Raw genomic sequence first — 16227 nt, 5'->3', positions numbered from 1 at the left:
AATAACCAGAAACACCCTGGTTGTATTTCCTGCTACAGGTTAGGCTGCTGAACAGGAAGATAACTGCAGGCCAGCACGTGGTCAGGAAATACCAACCTCAGGCAGGTCTGCCAGCTCTCCTCAGCCCTGCCCTACAGCACTCTCTCCTTTCCTGGTTACCCCACTACCTGCCAAAGCAACTCATCTGCTCCTGGTCCCCTTCACAGCCTCCCCACCTCACCTAGAGTTCTTAAGAAAGAAGCCCATCCTACTTCAAAGGAGGAAAAAAATGGGGGAAAAAACCCAACCCAATGAACCACACAAAGCAAACACACATCTTCAGAGACTAGAAACCTTTGCCTCGATCTACTCTGAAGCAGGGACCCCCCTGCTACAACCCCTATTCAATAATCCAATTTATCAGAACTCTTCTAAACCAGTAAATCTCAAAAGACAGAGAAGAACATGGTTTCTGAAGCAGCCCTGCCAATCCTCACACCTCCTGCCCCATCTATATCAAGTCTTCCCACCTCACTCCTGCAGCCATTTTGTCTGTGTCCATCCTCTTCCTGTCACAAAGACAGGCTGAGCCCGTGCAGGCACTTTCTCCATTGCTCTCTCCTTAATCCTTTGGGGAATTTTCTGCCTTCTGATGGCCTCAGCCTTGCCACCACCTTGAGTTCCATCCACTGGTCCAGCCACAGTCCCAGTCTATCTCCACAAGAGGAGTGGCAGCTTTTTAGTATTGGAAAAATGGGAAGAGAAGCATAGCCATGAAAAGTGGGGCTGCGTTTCTGCAACAAATCATCGAATCAGAGAATGGTTTGGGGTTGGAAAGGGCCTTAAAGATCATTTAGTTCCAACCAAGCTGCCATGGTCAGGGACAAATTCCACCAGAGTTGGTCCAAGCCCCATCCAACCCAGCCTTGAACACCTCCAGGGATGGGGCAGCCACAGCTCCTCTGGGTAACCTGTGCCACTGCCTTACCACCTTCTCAGGGAAGAATTTCATCCCAATATCTAATCTAAATCTACTCTCTTACATCTTAAAAACACTCCTCCTTGTCCTATCCCTGTAAGAAGTCCCTCCCCAGGTGCTCTAAGGAGCCTTCTCCAAGCTGAATAACCCCATCCATCTCTCTGCCTGTCTCCACAGCAGAGGTGCTCCAGCTCTCATCATCTTCGTGCCCTTCCTCTGGATACTAATAATTAAATTGCTGTCCCCAAGAGCAGTTTGATCAGTGTGAAGAACAGCCCAAAACATGCGTGTCCCACGGCCTAAGCCGGTTCATCTCACTACAAACAACAGCCAACACCTCCCGAACTTTATCTCTGCAGCAGCCGCAACCTTGCTGCCCTCCCTGAGCTTCCCTGGTACCGGGGTCCTTTGCAAATCCCCTCTGGAGCTCTGGGGTTAGAGATGAAGGCGACCGGAATGGCTCTGCCCGGAGAGGGGGAGCCAGGGAGTCCGTTCCAGCCTCTGCCTTTACACCCGGCAGCCCAACGGGCCGGGGCCGGGGCCGGGGCCGTTCTTCCCGGGCCCTGGGCTGCGCAGGCTCTTTCGGCCTCTCCCCGGGGCTGTGCTGGCGCCGTGCGGGGCCGGCGCTCAGGAGCCGGGCCGGGCCCGCCCCTTCCTCCGCGCCGAGCCGAGACCCGGGAGCCGCCGCAGCTCCGCCATGCCGGTGGGTGCGGGGCTGGGGCGGGGGGGTGCGGGCGGCCCATGGCGGATCCAGGCGCTGTGCGGGGCCGGCCGAGAGCCGCGATCGGTCTGTGCGGGGCCGGGGATCGCGGTGGGGCTGGGGCAGGGAGGACGCTGTCCGGTAGCGGGAGGAGCCCGGGGAACCCTTCCTGCCGCGGCCACGTCCCCGTCCCAGCTTCCTGCATGCAGCCCCCCAGCACAGCCTGGGCATCTGTCAAATAAAAATCAAGGAAATGTTAATTACACTGGAAAATCGCAACGGGAGCCGCCGTTCCAGGGTGGTTTGTGACCACGAGGGTTTTGGCTTCTCGGTGGAGAGAAAGGGGGGGTTTGAATACAAAGAAATACGGGTTGCAGGTAACAAAAAACAGGTTTGGGGGTTTTTTGTTTGGTGGTTTTTTTGTTTGTTTTTTTTTTTGTTTTTGTTTTTTAAATGAAAGTAAAAAATACATGCAGAAAAGGATAATAGGGTCCATCTGGTGCCAAAGGTTGAGCGTGATGTTTACTGTTACATACATGTTACATACATGTTACATGCACCTGTATGTCACCAGTATCCCTCACAGAAGATAACACTGGGGCCCCAGTAGAGTGAAGGGATGAAAAAACAGCACTAATATTCCTTATATTTCAGTTTTGTTAATGTGAGTTCACTACGTTGGGGGCCAAAGGCCTTGCAAACACAGGATGGGCAAGCAACAAAACCACTTGCAGACTTAAGTCAGCACAACTCCAGGGAGGAGCCCTGCTGCTCCTGGGCTCACCAGGGCAAATGGAGTGAGTCTGTGGGCTGATGACAGAGATGGCAACCTGTGCTGCCCCAAAGGTGGCCCTACTCTGAGCAGGGGCCAGGCAGGCTCCTGGAGTTATGCTGTGAAGGACAACTCAACACCACAGGGAGAATACTGAGAGGTCTTGGGTTTGCTGAGGATCCCTTAGTGGTGTGTGTGGACATTTGGGTTGGAGAAGGTTTTGACCAACCTACCTGCTGAAGGAAGAAGGGAAGTGTGGAGGGAGACTGTTCATGGTATGGACAAGTGCTCATGGTATGTTGCCAGCTGTACCCTCCTTGATCCTTCATCTGCCTCTTTTCAGAAACACGAGTTCTTTGTGGACATGACCTGTGAAGGCTGCTCCAATGCTGTCACCCGTGTCCTGCACAGGCTGGGAGGTGAGTTGGTGCTGGGTGTATGACAGCCAGCACTGGGCAGTATGTCACTGCCCTGGGATCCTCCAGCTTGCAAGGGCAGCACTGTAGAAAGCTGAAGGTGGCTGACTGGAAACCTCTGCCCCTCACTTTGCTCTGAGCCTGCTGCTTAGTCAGTAACCAGTCACAGGTTGTTAGCAGGACTCTTATGATCCTTGGAGAAATGTTCTGTGGCTGCAGGTGGCTCTGAATCACCAGGGTCTCATCCTGAGCCCTCTGAGGAACAAACTGGTAGACCCCTCCTCAGGCTGCTAGAGGGAAGGGAGGTAAATGTTCTGCCTGGTGTTACTCCTCAGGAGGCCTGGAGTATCTGGTGCTGCTTCCCTGGATGTGTCATCAGTAGTCACAGAGAAGAACTGCTGAGCAGAGCATTTAGTGCTTGTGGGCACAGCCTGTTTTTAAAACCACCTGGAAAATTATAACCTGTGCCTTCTTTGTGCTGGAATTACCAAGAGAGACTGATCAGACCCACACTTAACCTATTGTGAAGACCAGTCAGCCAGCATCCTGGTCCTCATTGAGTGAGAACAGCTTCCAGTCACCAAAGTGAAAGCCTTGCAACTTCTCCCATACCCTGTACCAGGCTGTGGTGATCCTACTTCCTCTATGTGTGGTTGTCAGCACCTTCATAACTCTTCAACGTGCTGGCCAATATCAGCCTGATTGGGCAAAGCTTTCAAAATTGATACATACATGAAAGTTTTGAGTCTAGACAGAGGATGGATAGTTCCTTTCACTGGGCTGAGCAGGAGTGGCTTATCCTTCTTAGCCACTGGGAAATCCACATGGGAAAGTGTCTTTTCCCTCCATTCTACTCACAGTTTTTAGCTCATACCACCGCTGTCCTGACCCTGTCCTAACCCCTGTGCTAACTCCCTCCTTAGTGCCTGTCCATGCTAAACCACAGCACAGGCTGAGCTGGTTGGAGATTACAGTGATTGGTTTACATTCAGCTCATTCTGGCTGCTGCATGAGTGATTGTGTTGATCCAAGGTGGGGATAACAGATTAAAAACAGCTGAGGAACTGTGGTGCCTGATGCAGATCTGTACATCTGGCTTCCTTCATACCCTTGCTGGCAGGACACCAGTTTGGTTTAGTTGGCTGGTGGTCGTATCAGGGTTTGCTGACAGGAGGCATAAATGCATTTGACTGATGGCTTTGGGGACAACAAAGGTGTGAGGATGAGCTTTCCCCATGCTCACACCACTTAGCTGCTTCCAGCTCTGCAAAATTTTTTTTCCTTTCCTCATAGGTGTCCAGTTTGATATCGACCTGCCCAACAAGAAGGTGTGCATTGACTCAGAGCACAACGTTAACACCCTTTTGGAAACCCTAAAGAAGACTGGAAAGAATGCTTCCTATCTTGGGGAGAAGTCTGCGCAGTAGCCTTGCCTGGTGTGAGGAGGTTAGGTATATACCAGGGTGCTGAAGAGGGAGATCTGAGCTTGTTCCAGCTCTCCCAATAAAACAGGCTGCTTCCTGGAAAGCACAAAGTAGGAAAGACTTGCAGGTCCAGCTCCAGCAAACCCCTCATATCAGGAAAGCAGCACCAACCAGCACATAGAGCCAGCACCATTTCTGTGTGAGACCCCTTAGCTACTCTGCAAAGCCTGTGTGATCCCAGCTGTGTAGCAGAGAGGTAGAACACAGCCTCTGTGCCATTCTCAGGTGAACCTCACATTTGCCAGAGCATATTATGCATGAAAAGAATCCCAAAGACATTGATGAACTAATCAGAGAGAGGGAGGGTGATGGGACACACAGACCTCTGTAGGTACATGATGCAGGAGCTTGGTTGTTAGCACAAGAACCTCCAACATCTGATTCTGTTGATATTGCTGTTAATACTCCACTAAACTTGGGGGTGGAAAAAGAGCAGCACCCTGCTACCCTCTTGGACTTAAAACATTTGGTTTCAGAATAGCTCCCAGTCCACACAGCCCCTAATCAACTGGACATCTGTCCCAAAGACAACCTGCTTGTCCCAGCACTGTGAAAACACATACAAAACTTTCCTGACTGAAATGTTTTTGCAGACAGGGTTTAATTTCAGTAGAAAAGAATGAGGTTAGAGGAGAGAGCTGCCCACTCCCTGTGTGTAATATTCTTCAGTGTCCAAGATTATTATATTACCTCTCTTAAGAGTTTGTTTCTGTCTGTGGGGAGTTCTAATTCAATGACATTGTTTTAAAATAGTCTAGCTTGATCATCAGAAATGCCCAACACAGATGCACTGAAACAGGTTCATGCTGTTTTAATTCCCAGTCATTAAATTAAATTTAATCCTGCTGGATTTACACCAGCAGGAATTAAACTGATACAAGAAAACCTTGTGCTGATACTGATGTGTGTGTGCAATAGATCTGCATTGTTTCAATAGACTGACTTAACAGATTTAAAATCTGCAATTTGCATAATTTGAACAAGCTCACAGTACTTCTTAGATATTGTTTAACATCAAATAACATTGCTATTTAAAACAAAGAGAGAAACATGCTCTGAATTGATTAGTGCTTCAAACAGTTTGTTCTCAACTTCCAGGGTCTTGTGGACTATGAAATGCCTGCAAGAGTTAACCATTACAGCCAAGCCAGTCTCAGATAATGTGGTTATTTCCCTTTTTTCTCTGGCCCCACCACTTTCCTTATATTACATCAGCACACCTAGGGACTCAGTTTAACTGGCCGACCTGGCAGAATATTTCTCTTAGTGCTTTTGTTTTCCTATTGAATTGTAACCAAAGTTATTTGACTTACCCAAGCATCTTCTGATCCAAAACAAAGGAGAGGAGAAGCTGGACTACCCTTGCTAGTAGTTTGTTGCTAAGTCACGTCAGCTGTTATGGGAAGAAAACACTAAAATTATGTTTTGCAGCACATTTCCTTCCAGAGGGAATATTTTTAGGAGTTCATCTATAAAAGGAGGGAGAGTAGTTGCAAATCACTGGTATAGAGCCGAGGTGGGTGCTGTTCCTTTGGCTTGTGACCGGCAGAGGGCATCTTTGGATAACGTTATCTCCTGTGTGCCTTGGGATATGTAATGATTATTTATTTATTTTGCAGGAGCTCAAACATGAATTCAGCAAAACCATGGCTTAACTGTTTGCATGTCTCCCAACTTGCTCTGTCATTTGACCTTTACTACCCTGCCAGATGTTGGAAAGCAGAGGACTGGCAGGAGACAGCTGCATCTTGGGCTTTAAAAGTGGAGAAATATAGAAGATATTTGCTGTTTTCTAGTAAACCGAGGTGCTGCTTCTATATTTCATTGCATGTCTGTGTCATGTGTGTCTTTGTACTGCTTTAAGTGGTTTTCTGTAAAAGGGAAGGATCTTAGGGATGGGAAGCTACGAAGCAAGGCAGGTCTCTCAAGGACACTGCACCTTTCTTTAGAAGATGACTGCAACCTCTGCCTGAAGGACATGTCTCAGAGGACCTGAGCTTGAGTGTCACTTAGATTCAGGGAATGTCTTGGCAGATGTCTTTCCCTGACAAAACAAACTTCCCACTTTGGATGCGAGTGCTGGGAAGAAGGGATTCTTGCAGCCCCTGTGAGTCAAGGATAACCAAGTGGCTTTTTTGATCTAGATGGGGCCACGAGACAGAAGTCACCAGACCCCAGCAACATGATTGAGCTCATAGGCCAACCAAATTGCAAGTAGGAGTGGGGAACACAGACTCAGCTTAGGCTTAGTACAGTGCTTGTTAGAACACTGCACCATGTGCAAGTTTCCAGAGCCAAGGCCCAGAACTGCAACCTGTTTCTGCTTTGTGCCTGCACCATGGGGTCCTTGGTGAGTCAGGGAATCCCTTTCCCTAGCCCTCCACTTGCTGGTCTTTTTTTTTTTTGCCATTGCTCATTGTAATTTATTAATTTTGCTTGCCCCTTGGGCACTGCCAGTGCATCTGCCAGCAGCTGGTTATCCAGTGGCACAGCTCTGGGAGCAGTGGGCTGGGGGAGGGTGTGTGCTGTCATTTTGGCATGGAGGAGGATGGCACATGGTGGCACAGCTGGCTTCAGAGCCAACAGCCCTTGTGGCACTTGCTCTCTGCCAAACTGGCAAGGAGGACTGGAAGTGTTGTGCCCACAGAGGGTGTCTCCCAGTCTGTCTTGCTCCAAGCCAGACTGCCTGTCCTTGATGTTTGGGCTGAAGCTTCTGCTAACTACACTGCCCCAGCTGCTCTGCTCCCCTCTCCCTGTGCTGCTGAACTGTCTGCTTTGTTTAAAGTCTGCTGATCTCTGAGCCAGAGAGGGAAAGGTTTCTACTCACAGCCATCCAGGAGGTTCATGCAGATACCTGAGGTTTCAGCACCCATCTGCAGGGCTGCGATTCCTCTTCCATGCAGTGTGGATGGAGGGGCTCAGTGCTGCTTTAAGCTCTTGCCTGCTGCAAAAAAGGATGTTGTAGCTTTGGGTGGAAATCAGCTGCAGTGGTGGGTTGTGGTCACCCTGAGCTGGCTGCAGAGAGTGATGGGAATAAATGGAGGGGAGGAACAACCCTTCAAAAACCCTGCCCCAGAGCTGCTCTCTTTCCTCTGGAGAAGGAGCCTTGACCCCAGACTGGGGGGTCCCAGACCAGTCCAGACTGGGAACTCTTCCTTTCTCACTCTCTGCCCCAGGTTTTAAGAAGTGTCTCTTAACTGTCCCCTCAAAGCAGGGAATCATTGCACTTGACTGCCATGCTCAATGCTGCCATTAGCTCTTAATAACAACCATTTGCAGCCCTTTACAGCCCCAAAATTTCCATGGGTGCACAGCATGGCAGGAGCTGGCACAGACTTCCCTAAAGCATCCCTGCCACTTGCTTTCCTACAGAGAGTGTGTGCCCTGCACTGGGGAACTTCCTTACCTGGTGGTTGTTGGTGTGTGATATCCTGCTTCTCACTAGGTGTCCCAGAGCAGAGGGGACAAAAAGGTGACAAGTCTGCACAGCCCACCTGTGGTGCCAGGCTCTGAGGATGCTGATGGGACTTGTTGACCCCAGCACTCCAGGCACACTTGATAAAAATACCCAAGAACTGGAATGACTCCTAATAGGGCAGGGCAGGAGGATGATGGCCAAGCTGCTGGTTGTTTTCTCCACGAAAAGCCTAGCAGGACATCAATGCCTGTGCTGTCCCATCAACCTTGCAGGCTTATCAGGAGAACAGTCTGTTTCAACCAGACCAGGCAATCTGCAGAACACTCTCTTTCTGCCTGCTTTCCTTTCCTCTGGATAAGATAAGGTGCTTCTGCTGGTCCTGCCTCCAGGACAGGGAGTGCTGGAGGCTCTGGCCCAGCACTACTGAAGCTGTGGCTCCTGAAGAGCACAGGAGGCCTCCAAAAAAGTCACCTCTTCTACAAGCACACAGCCAGAGCTGAGGAATGACATCCTGTGATATTCTTGGCTGCAGTGTGTGGGCTGGGTTTGGGCTGATTACAGCTGGGTAGGGAAGTCAAGAAAGGAGAGTTGACTGGCCAGAGGAGCAGACCCATTGGGTGGCCTTTGGAAAAGCTTTGGGTGAAAAAGCAACTAACCAATTGCTTTATCTGAAAGGGTAAGACATTACCTAAACAGTCTTTTTGCTCCACCACTTCCTGACTTCAAGATCTTCAAAATCTTCATTTATCAGGTTGGCCTGGAATTGGTACTCAGGCTGGATATCATGGAGAGAGACCCCAACAAGCCTGCAGATGTGGTCACATGAATTTCCACAAAAAAAACCCCAAAAGCACAATATGCCAGACACTGAGGCTGTGAAGCCATTTTCAGACATGGAAATTCTCAGTTTGCAGCACAAACAGGAAAGGGTGGCAACTTGGACAAGGAGCTTTCCTGTACCAGACACCCTGACACTGCAGGACATCCCAGCACCTTGCTGGAAGAGGGACCTGTCAGTCCTGCCAGCTGCAGGTAGAGCAGCTGGTGAGGTGTAATTTGGTGCTTTGCCAGCCACAAAGATGTCCTCCAGCAGCAGGAGTTCAGTTCTGGTTTCTTTACAAGGTTGTCAGCCCAGCTCCAGCTGTGTGAGTCTGACTGCCTCTAACAGCAGCACCAGGAGGGACTGGGCAAACTCATAGGGACAGGCTTTAAAAGTTCTTTTGTTTCCCCTGCCTCATGATTATATCTTTGCTTTACCCCACCCCTCCATGAAGTTTCCAACAGCAGGCATTTGCTTTTCTTACCTACCTTGTGTTTGTAGCCTTGCTTTTCTTGTAGTGCTGCTGGGTATCATTTTTCACTCGGTGTTACATTCTCCTGCTTTTAAGCCAAAATCTGATTTCAGTGGAAAAGTCTACAGCCTCCAAAGCCCAGTCCTTTATCCACAAAAGAAAAATCTGCCCTGGCTATCCCAGAGCTGCCTTAAGCACTGCTGGCTTTTCGACACTTTCTAATTACCAGATGGCAGGCAGGGGATGATTTTAGCCAAAGGAGCAGTTGTACTTGGTTGAACCACCCAGTAAATGAGACAATTTCCAAAATAGCACCGTTGGCAGCAGAAAGCAGACAAGGGACTGGAGATCCCCCTCGGTGCCTGCAAACGGTGATCCCTGATGGCTGGGAGAGGTAAATTGCTGTGAAATTTCAGGGTGGGAAAGAAGGGCTCAGTTTGCAACAACCTCAGGAATTCCACAGGCATGTCGTGGCTGGGTGTTAAGACTGTTACACAGGGGACTCGTTATCAAAAGTAGGGATTTTCTAGTCTTATTCTCCTCTTAAATGTTTGCTTTAAGAAACACTTTGCCTTAGGCTTCCACCTTCTCTTGTCTGCCTGCTCCCAGCTCAGGCATGGCAGTAACAGAGCTGGAAGCTGGATGAGCACTGTGACTGATGTTTGGCTTGCAGGCAGGACCATACTCCTGTGCTCTTGGGGTCAAGGCTCCATCTACAATATTGCCCTAACTACCTCTGTGAACTAGAGCCATGCACCTAGAGGTCCAAGTTGCAGTGGGCTGGGTGTCTGCAGTCACAAGCATCACCCTAAACAGTCATACATCTCTGCCAAGCATAATGAAACAGGTAGAGAATATGGTCCCTTGGAGGGACTCAAGCTCCCAAACTGGAGCTTGAACTCCAGTTCAAGGAAAAACCTTGGTTGTCGCTCTGAACTAAATACCTTAGGCCTTTTCAGTAAGGTCTACAAAGACCCAATCTTCTTGGTCACAAAGACAGAACCTGGCTGAAGCCAATCTGTCCCAGGTGATGCATTGAGCTGTCCTGGTGATTGCTGCCCTGATGTACAGAGCAACCCAGAAGCCTTTGCAGGGGAGTTCCCACTCCCCTGCAGATACACACAGATTCCCTGGGTGACAATCCCAGGCAGCTTTCCATACTGCAGTTTCCAAAACAGCAAAGCACACAAGGACCTGACAGACATCCCAGCCCCCAAAACTGTGACAGTGTCAATAGAAAAAACCCAACCAAACAACAACGACCAAACAAAACCCAGGCTTAATTAAGGACTTCAAGAGCAGGAAATGTGCACATGTGCGCCAGCCAGAGTGCAAATATTTTCTTTCAGAGCTGCTTTCTCCCAGGGTTCAGCAAGGTGATCAAGGCTGGATTATGGAGCAAGGGGAGCAAACAGTTCCCCGTCCCTCCGGAAGGCAGCAGCCACAGGGCACTGCTGTTCTGCATCTTCCCCTCCTGCTCCAGCCTTTGGCTTTAGCCTCCCACAGTATATACTGAAGCTATTCAACCATTTGGCTAAAAGCAGATGGGGAGGGAGAGAAAACAAAGTCAAATGAGAGGGAGAAAGGCAGCTTTTGTGCTGCCTCTGTTTACAAAAGACAGCCTGAGCCCCTTTTGGACTAAGGTTTAATTTATTGGACTCTGGAGAGCTGAGGTTCACAGCCCAACAGCTGCTGCAGGAGGTGGCATTTTGGTGCAGCGATGGGGAGCAGGTAGGGAGCCAGCTCTCAGGAGTGAGGAGCTGTTGGATACATGGGACACGAGGCAAGGTCCCTGGCTGGCCTGGGAAGAGCAGATCTGCACCTGGAAGGGACAAAGGAAACCAGTCTGCATAGGCAGGAGCTTTCAGCCTGGCCCTTCCTGCTATTGTGCCCCTGCTGATCATGCCTGAGCACGTTCAGACAGACTGCTGGTGCTACATAGCTGGGTTTGGGTTTTCTCTTCACCAGTCCAGGCCAGTAGGTTGCTATGCTGTCACTGGGGCAGGGCACAGCCAGAAGAGAGATGCTGCAGCCTTTCAGAGTTCTCCAGTTTCCAGCTCGTATGAAATTCACAGGGCAGGACCATTTATCTCAGCCCATCTGATGAGAAAATATTTCATTCCCTTGTGAGTGAAAGGGGACACTTGAATGCAGCAGGAATCCACTGTGTCAAAGCATCCTCCTGCCCCATTTCAGATGAACCAGACTCCCCCCTCTGAAGCTCCTGCTCAGCTAGGGGCAGAGTTTGTCCCAGAGAAGCCAATGTCAGCAGGGCTGCACAAAGCCCTGCAATCACAACAGGGGCTGCTGGCTTCATCTGTTGTGCACAGCTTTAAAAAAAAGAAAACAACCCACACAGCTATTGTCAGGATGATCCCACCGATTGCATCAGAAGTCTGCATGGGATGGGGGGGCTGTCTGGAGGGCAGGCAGGGCTCAGGGGGGGTGCTGCCTGCTCAGGACGGCATTGGAGGCAGCAGCCCTGGTGTTCCCAGAGCTGGCTCTCCCAGACTTGGCAGAGGAGCCACCCTGCAGGCTGGTGCTGTGCTGCTGACCTACAAAAAAGAGCCTATGGTCCCTTTGGCTTTTGCCTTCCCTTTGTGTCTCAGCTGAGCTAGGAAGGGTTTTTCTTTGTATCATCCCCACAAAGGCATGGGACAAAGAGCTTGGGGTCTCACTTTTATGGAGAAAACCCCAGTGACAGTATTTGCATGTGTATTTCCCTTTAGTTTTCCCCTCTCCTTCATCCCTTGCCCCTGACCAGTGCTAAACGCTTGTGTCCTCTCAGAAGCAACTGGCAAATCAGGCAGCTCAGTGGGAATGATCCAATTTCCAGGGCAACTGGGGCAGGACCGAGTCCAGAGCGACCTTGACTCACAGTGCTGCTCTTATTTCTCTGTGGTTTCCTCTCCATTTGCTTGCTTAATTCACAGTCCTTAGCAAGGAAAGAAGCCAAAAAGCAGAGATGTGGCACATCCAGAGTCCTCCCTGCTGACTTTACAGCTGCTGGGGGATTTTTAGCTTTCCAGTTTCATGAGCAGCCCTCCAAACTCCCTGCCCTGAGGTCAAAATATGTCAAAGTATGATCAAAGCAAGAGCATAGAAAGCCAAGAGGGCAACTCTGACTAATGTCTGAGCTGAGCTCTTAGATCCTCACCAGGCATCCATGTGCTGAAGACAGGGATGCATATCCCCAGGTAAGGATCACCACCCTGGGACACTCGTCCTGGCCACTCAGGGCCATCTCCACCACGAACCTGCTGAGGACAGCTGACCCTACAATTTGTTGTGTGTCCAGAGGAAAAACAGAAAGCTGGGACCTCTGTACCCCACCAATCATCTCAACTGAGTGTCTCCAAAATTTTCCTGCCATCCATTTGCTTCCCATCATCCTGGCAGAGTCAGTGTGTTCACAGCTCCTCTGAGCATGCTGGTGGAGCAGTGGGTGCTCAGTGGGTGCTCAGCTGCATTCCAGGCAGCTCAGCAAAGAGGCTGTGGCAGCAAGAAGCCAGAAGACCTTTTCCACGAGCTGCCCAAGAAACTGCAGGAGCTGCGCTTGGGGCAGATGCTGGAAGAGGCAAAGAGAGCTGGGCACGAACCAGCCCCACTTTTTGCCACAGAAAACAATAGACCAAACCCAATGTGAGAGTTTTAAAATTAATCCCTAGAGCAGGATAACACAGAAAAGCCTCCAGCTGTTATTTCCAGATTCACAAAGCCGACAGAGAAGCTGCCAATTCCTGGCAGAGAAGCAAGCTTGTTTGTGTGTGTGTGCATGGAAATGAAAGCCAGGCATTGCTCCCCATTCCTGGCATTGTCTCTCTGCCCCCTGGCTGGGCAGTGCTGGAAATGGGGAGAGAAAACTGAGCCTTGTCCCTCCCTGAATGGGCTCTCCCAGGTTTGCAGAGCAGACCCTGCTCCCAGGCTGGGGTGAGCAGCTGGAGCCTACTCCTCATTTCCCTAATTGTCCAGTTTCCCCCTTTTCTCCCCAAAGTGAAGAAGAGAATTTTTTTTTGAAAACTCATGCCAGTAAACATCCACTCCATTAATGCTGCTAATCAGTCCTGGGTGAGCAAGCTCCTTGGGGGGGCATGGACAGGCAATTAGTGCAGAAGAGAGGATTCAGTGGGTATCTTTGGGCAATTAAACCCCTGAATTTAAGGGCCTGGGAGGGTGACATCCCCAATGCTCATGTCTTACCTCTGCAATTTTCCAGTTACTCTTTGCAGACACCTGGTACAATTAATGTTCATTAGCAGCCATCCCAGAGGAAAGAGTCCAGGGGCCTCTCCCCAGACCTCCCATTTGAGGGAAGAATTTTTTCCATAAAAAAGAGAAATTTCAAAGGGTTTCCTCCAAATCTGATGTGCTTTTTAAGTTGTAGTTTTGGTCCCTCCGTCTCCTTAAGCAGCTGCTGATAACAGATGCAGGGCAAACAGCAGAGGCAAATGCTGCTAATTTTAGTAGCAGGTCCCAAGGGAGGGACCCAGCTCTGGGCCAGGAGCAGGATGGAAAGTCACAGCACTTGCCCAGGGCCCCGCATGACCTTGCTATTTTGGGGCTGAACGTGTCCCACCTTGCCCCAAACCCACAGGCACGGGGCAGCATCAGCCCTGAGCCTTCCCACAGCCCAGCTATTCCTGCCCACAGCACCAGCTCCTGCCAAACCCCGGGCAAACTGGATGGATGGTGGGTTTTGAAGGGAAGTAAACAAGTTTCAGGACTAAATTGAGATTCCCAGAACTCATTACACTGAAGCAATGATGGACAAGGTATTTTCTGCATATGGCCTAATATGGCAGCTAGATTTTCATCCATCTAAGGGGGTTGCATCCTCTTGGGTTTCTTTTACCCTCTGATCAGTGAAATCCCATCACACTCCTGATTGATGAAACAAATGATTCCTCCACTGACTGGCACTGCAAGGAGTGGAATCTTTATGTATGGGCTTCTAGATCTGAATTGTTCAAGGTAGAATCTATTAAGGCACACGAACTCCCCAGGTTAAAATCCAGTCTGCACTCAAAGGGGCTCAGAAGTATGTTTGGAGATGATTTGGAGGGAGCCAGCAAGCAGACATGGCAGAGATGTCAGTGCTGCCATTGGCCTGGAACAGCTGTGTTTGTAAATCAGATGCTACAATCTGAGTGGCTGCCAGCACTGTCCCTGTCCCAACAGCTGCTTCATGGTGGGGTTGGCTCAGTCTCCCCAGACATCCTGCACCAAAGCCTTGCCCCCAAAAAGCATTTCCTACTGCCTCCCCCATATCTTCTTTGCCTGCTTCTGAACCCACCTGTGACTGGTTTTTTCCTCTGGGCAGGGTTCTCCCGGCTGCTTGTTGCCAAAATCCATCCCATTTTGTCTCCTGTAAGGGGCACCCTGTTTGTTTATGGAGCCTCCTGCACCCAGCAGCTTGGCTTGTTCCTCTGGTACCTCTCAAGCCAGGGCTTGTTCTGAAGCAAGTTCAGCTCAAGCAGAAAGTGTCAGAGCAAGTGAAAAATGTGGATTCTCAGGGTGAATATGTGCAGGCTCAGCCAGGGGTGGTTTGAGCACCCCAGCATCCCCACGCTGTGCCCTGCCTGCTGAGCTGGGATGCAGCTGCAGCTCCAGCATCGTCCAATTCCCACCCAGGGTTACTGCAATAGCTCAGCTGGGAGCTGTGCTAGAGGGGACGTGGCCTCTTGGGACCTCTCTGCAGGGAATGAAGCCACATTTTCTGACTTAAGCAAGAGCAGGAGAGCTGGGACTCTACAGCTGAAAGGGGATGGAAGCACTAAGCCATACACAGGCTGAATTACTGTAGGGCAGGGCTGGCCAGAAGGGGGGAATATTTTGATGGGGTTTTGCCAGCAATGAGGGCTAATAGGAAGACAATAAAGTCCTGTTCTTCAGCCTCCACAGGGAACTGCTAAACTTTCCAGACTTTAATGTAACAAGCAGCCCAGCCTTCCCGTCACCAGCATGACTTGTTCTCCTCAAAACCATTTTTCCCCTTTCCTCTTCACCTCCAGCAGTGCCTAAGCCTGAAGTAAAGGCAGCAACCATTTAAAACCCACCTTCTCAGCTACCATGCTCCTGCAACCAGCAAATTTAGCTGAGGATGACTCCAAGTCCTGCTGCCTGTATTGCCTCAGCTATCATCCCTGTCCATGTCACCTCTGCCCCTCCCCTGCCCAGCCCCACAGGACACTCACCAGTTTGCCCACTCCAGTATGTCCCCTGCTGAGGAGCTGCCTAAAAGTGCTCCCAAAATCACCAAGGGGCTTCCAGCAAGGACACAACCCACGAAAATGACTGCTTTCACTCCCAAGGTTTAAGGCTGTGGAGCTGATTAGGTTAAATTAGCAGGGCTGTGGTTATCAATTATTGGTGATTGTGGAGTATGTTGTCAGCTCATGTGAGAATCAAGCTTTTCTAAGAGGACCTCATGTTTATGACCCAAAAATGCAGGGGTAGCTGCCCCCAGAGAGCTTTGTGAACCCTGGCATTTGCCCCTGGGGTCTTTTCCTCGATTGTGGTTATGGCCACTGCTTTACAAATGGCATTTGGATGTCCTGGAGCTGGCACAGCTTCACCTGGGTACTCCCATCAAGGCTACCTTTCAGGCTGTGTTCATCCATGCAAAAGAGCTGCCACTGCAGCCTAGGAGCTTCCCTCTGCCCGCATGTCCCAGGGGTTGGAAGGTGGATTCCTGTTTATTTCCTTAAGCAGCTCTATTCATAGCCTTCAAAAGCTGCCAAGCTGCATCTGTCAGGCCCAAGAGGACTCCAAAGTGCATTTTAGGTAAACACCAAGAGGAAGATGGGACTGCTGGGAGTTAGCAGCATTTGCTGTGATTCCCCCTTGGAAACTTTGCTGCATCTTCTCCAAATCACAGGCACATCTCCAGTGCAAGGTCCTGAGCTAAGAAGGAGTTGGGCTGAAACCCCAGGCTATAATTCAGGCACACAACATCCCCATGTTCAGGATTAACAGGGAACACTTTCCTGCAGCAAGGGAGAAATCCTTTTAGGAATGACAACGAGGTCCTTTGGACATTGGAGGTACAGGATGGGGATCAAGCTCCCTGGCTGGGGGCAGGCACAGCTTCCATGTGCAGACCTGATGCTCAGGAGAGGCATCCAGGAAGGTGTTGGGGTAGCTGCAGCACACAGAGCTCCCTGCTTGCACCATGGCTGAGGAAGGTG

General features: G+C 50.2%; 1 protein-coding gene across 2 annotated transcripts; it reads left to right on the top strand.

Annotated features, from left to right (window-relative positions):
* Positions 1–1504: 1504 nt before the first annotated feature.
* ATOX1 (antioxidant 1 copper chaperone) lies at positions 1505–6159 on the top strand. Of its 2 annotated transcripts, none has more exons than XM_071758800.1 (4): positions 1505–1661; positions 2774–2849; positions 4140–4297; positions 5950–6159. In XM_071758800.1, exons 1-3 carry the CDS (start codon positions 1656–1658, stop codon positions 4271–4273), a joined length of 216 nt encoding a protein of 71 aa, XP_071614901.1. In that variant the 5' UTR covers positions 1505–1655; the 3' UTR covers positions 4274–4297; positions 5950–6159. The 2 variants fall into 2 exon arrangements, with proteins under 2 accessions (XP_071614901.1, XP_071614900.1); XM_071758799.1 differs by having other exon boundaries at positions 1506–1661; positions 4140–4292.
* Positions 6160–16227: the final 10068 nt, after the last annotated feature.

Source organism: Heliangelus exortis, chromosome 15 (genome assembly GCF_036169615.1).
Source record: "Heliangelus exortis chromosome 15, bHelExo1.hap1, whole genome shotgun sequence".
Classification (NCBI taxonomy): domain Eukaryota; kingdom Metazoa; phylum Chordata; class Aves; order Apodiformes; family Trochilidae; genus Heliangelus; species Heliangelus exortis.
Note: the sequence above shows the minus strand (reverse complement) of the source record. Positions and strands in the feature narration are given on the sequence as shown.

What these genes read in the sequence shown, in the direction of transcription:
- ATOX1 (XM_071758800.1), top strand. An exon ending in TGTCCTGCACAGGCTGGGAG is followed by an intron (nt 2,850 to 4,139) that starts GTGAGTTGGTGC and finishes CTTTCCTCATAG; the next exon opens with GTGTCCAGTTTGATATCGAC.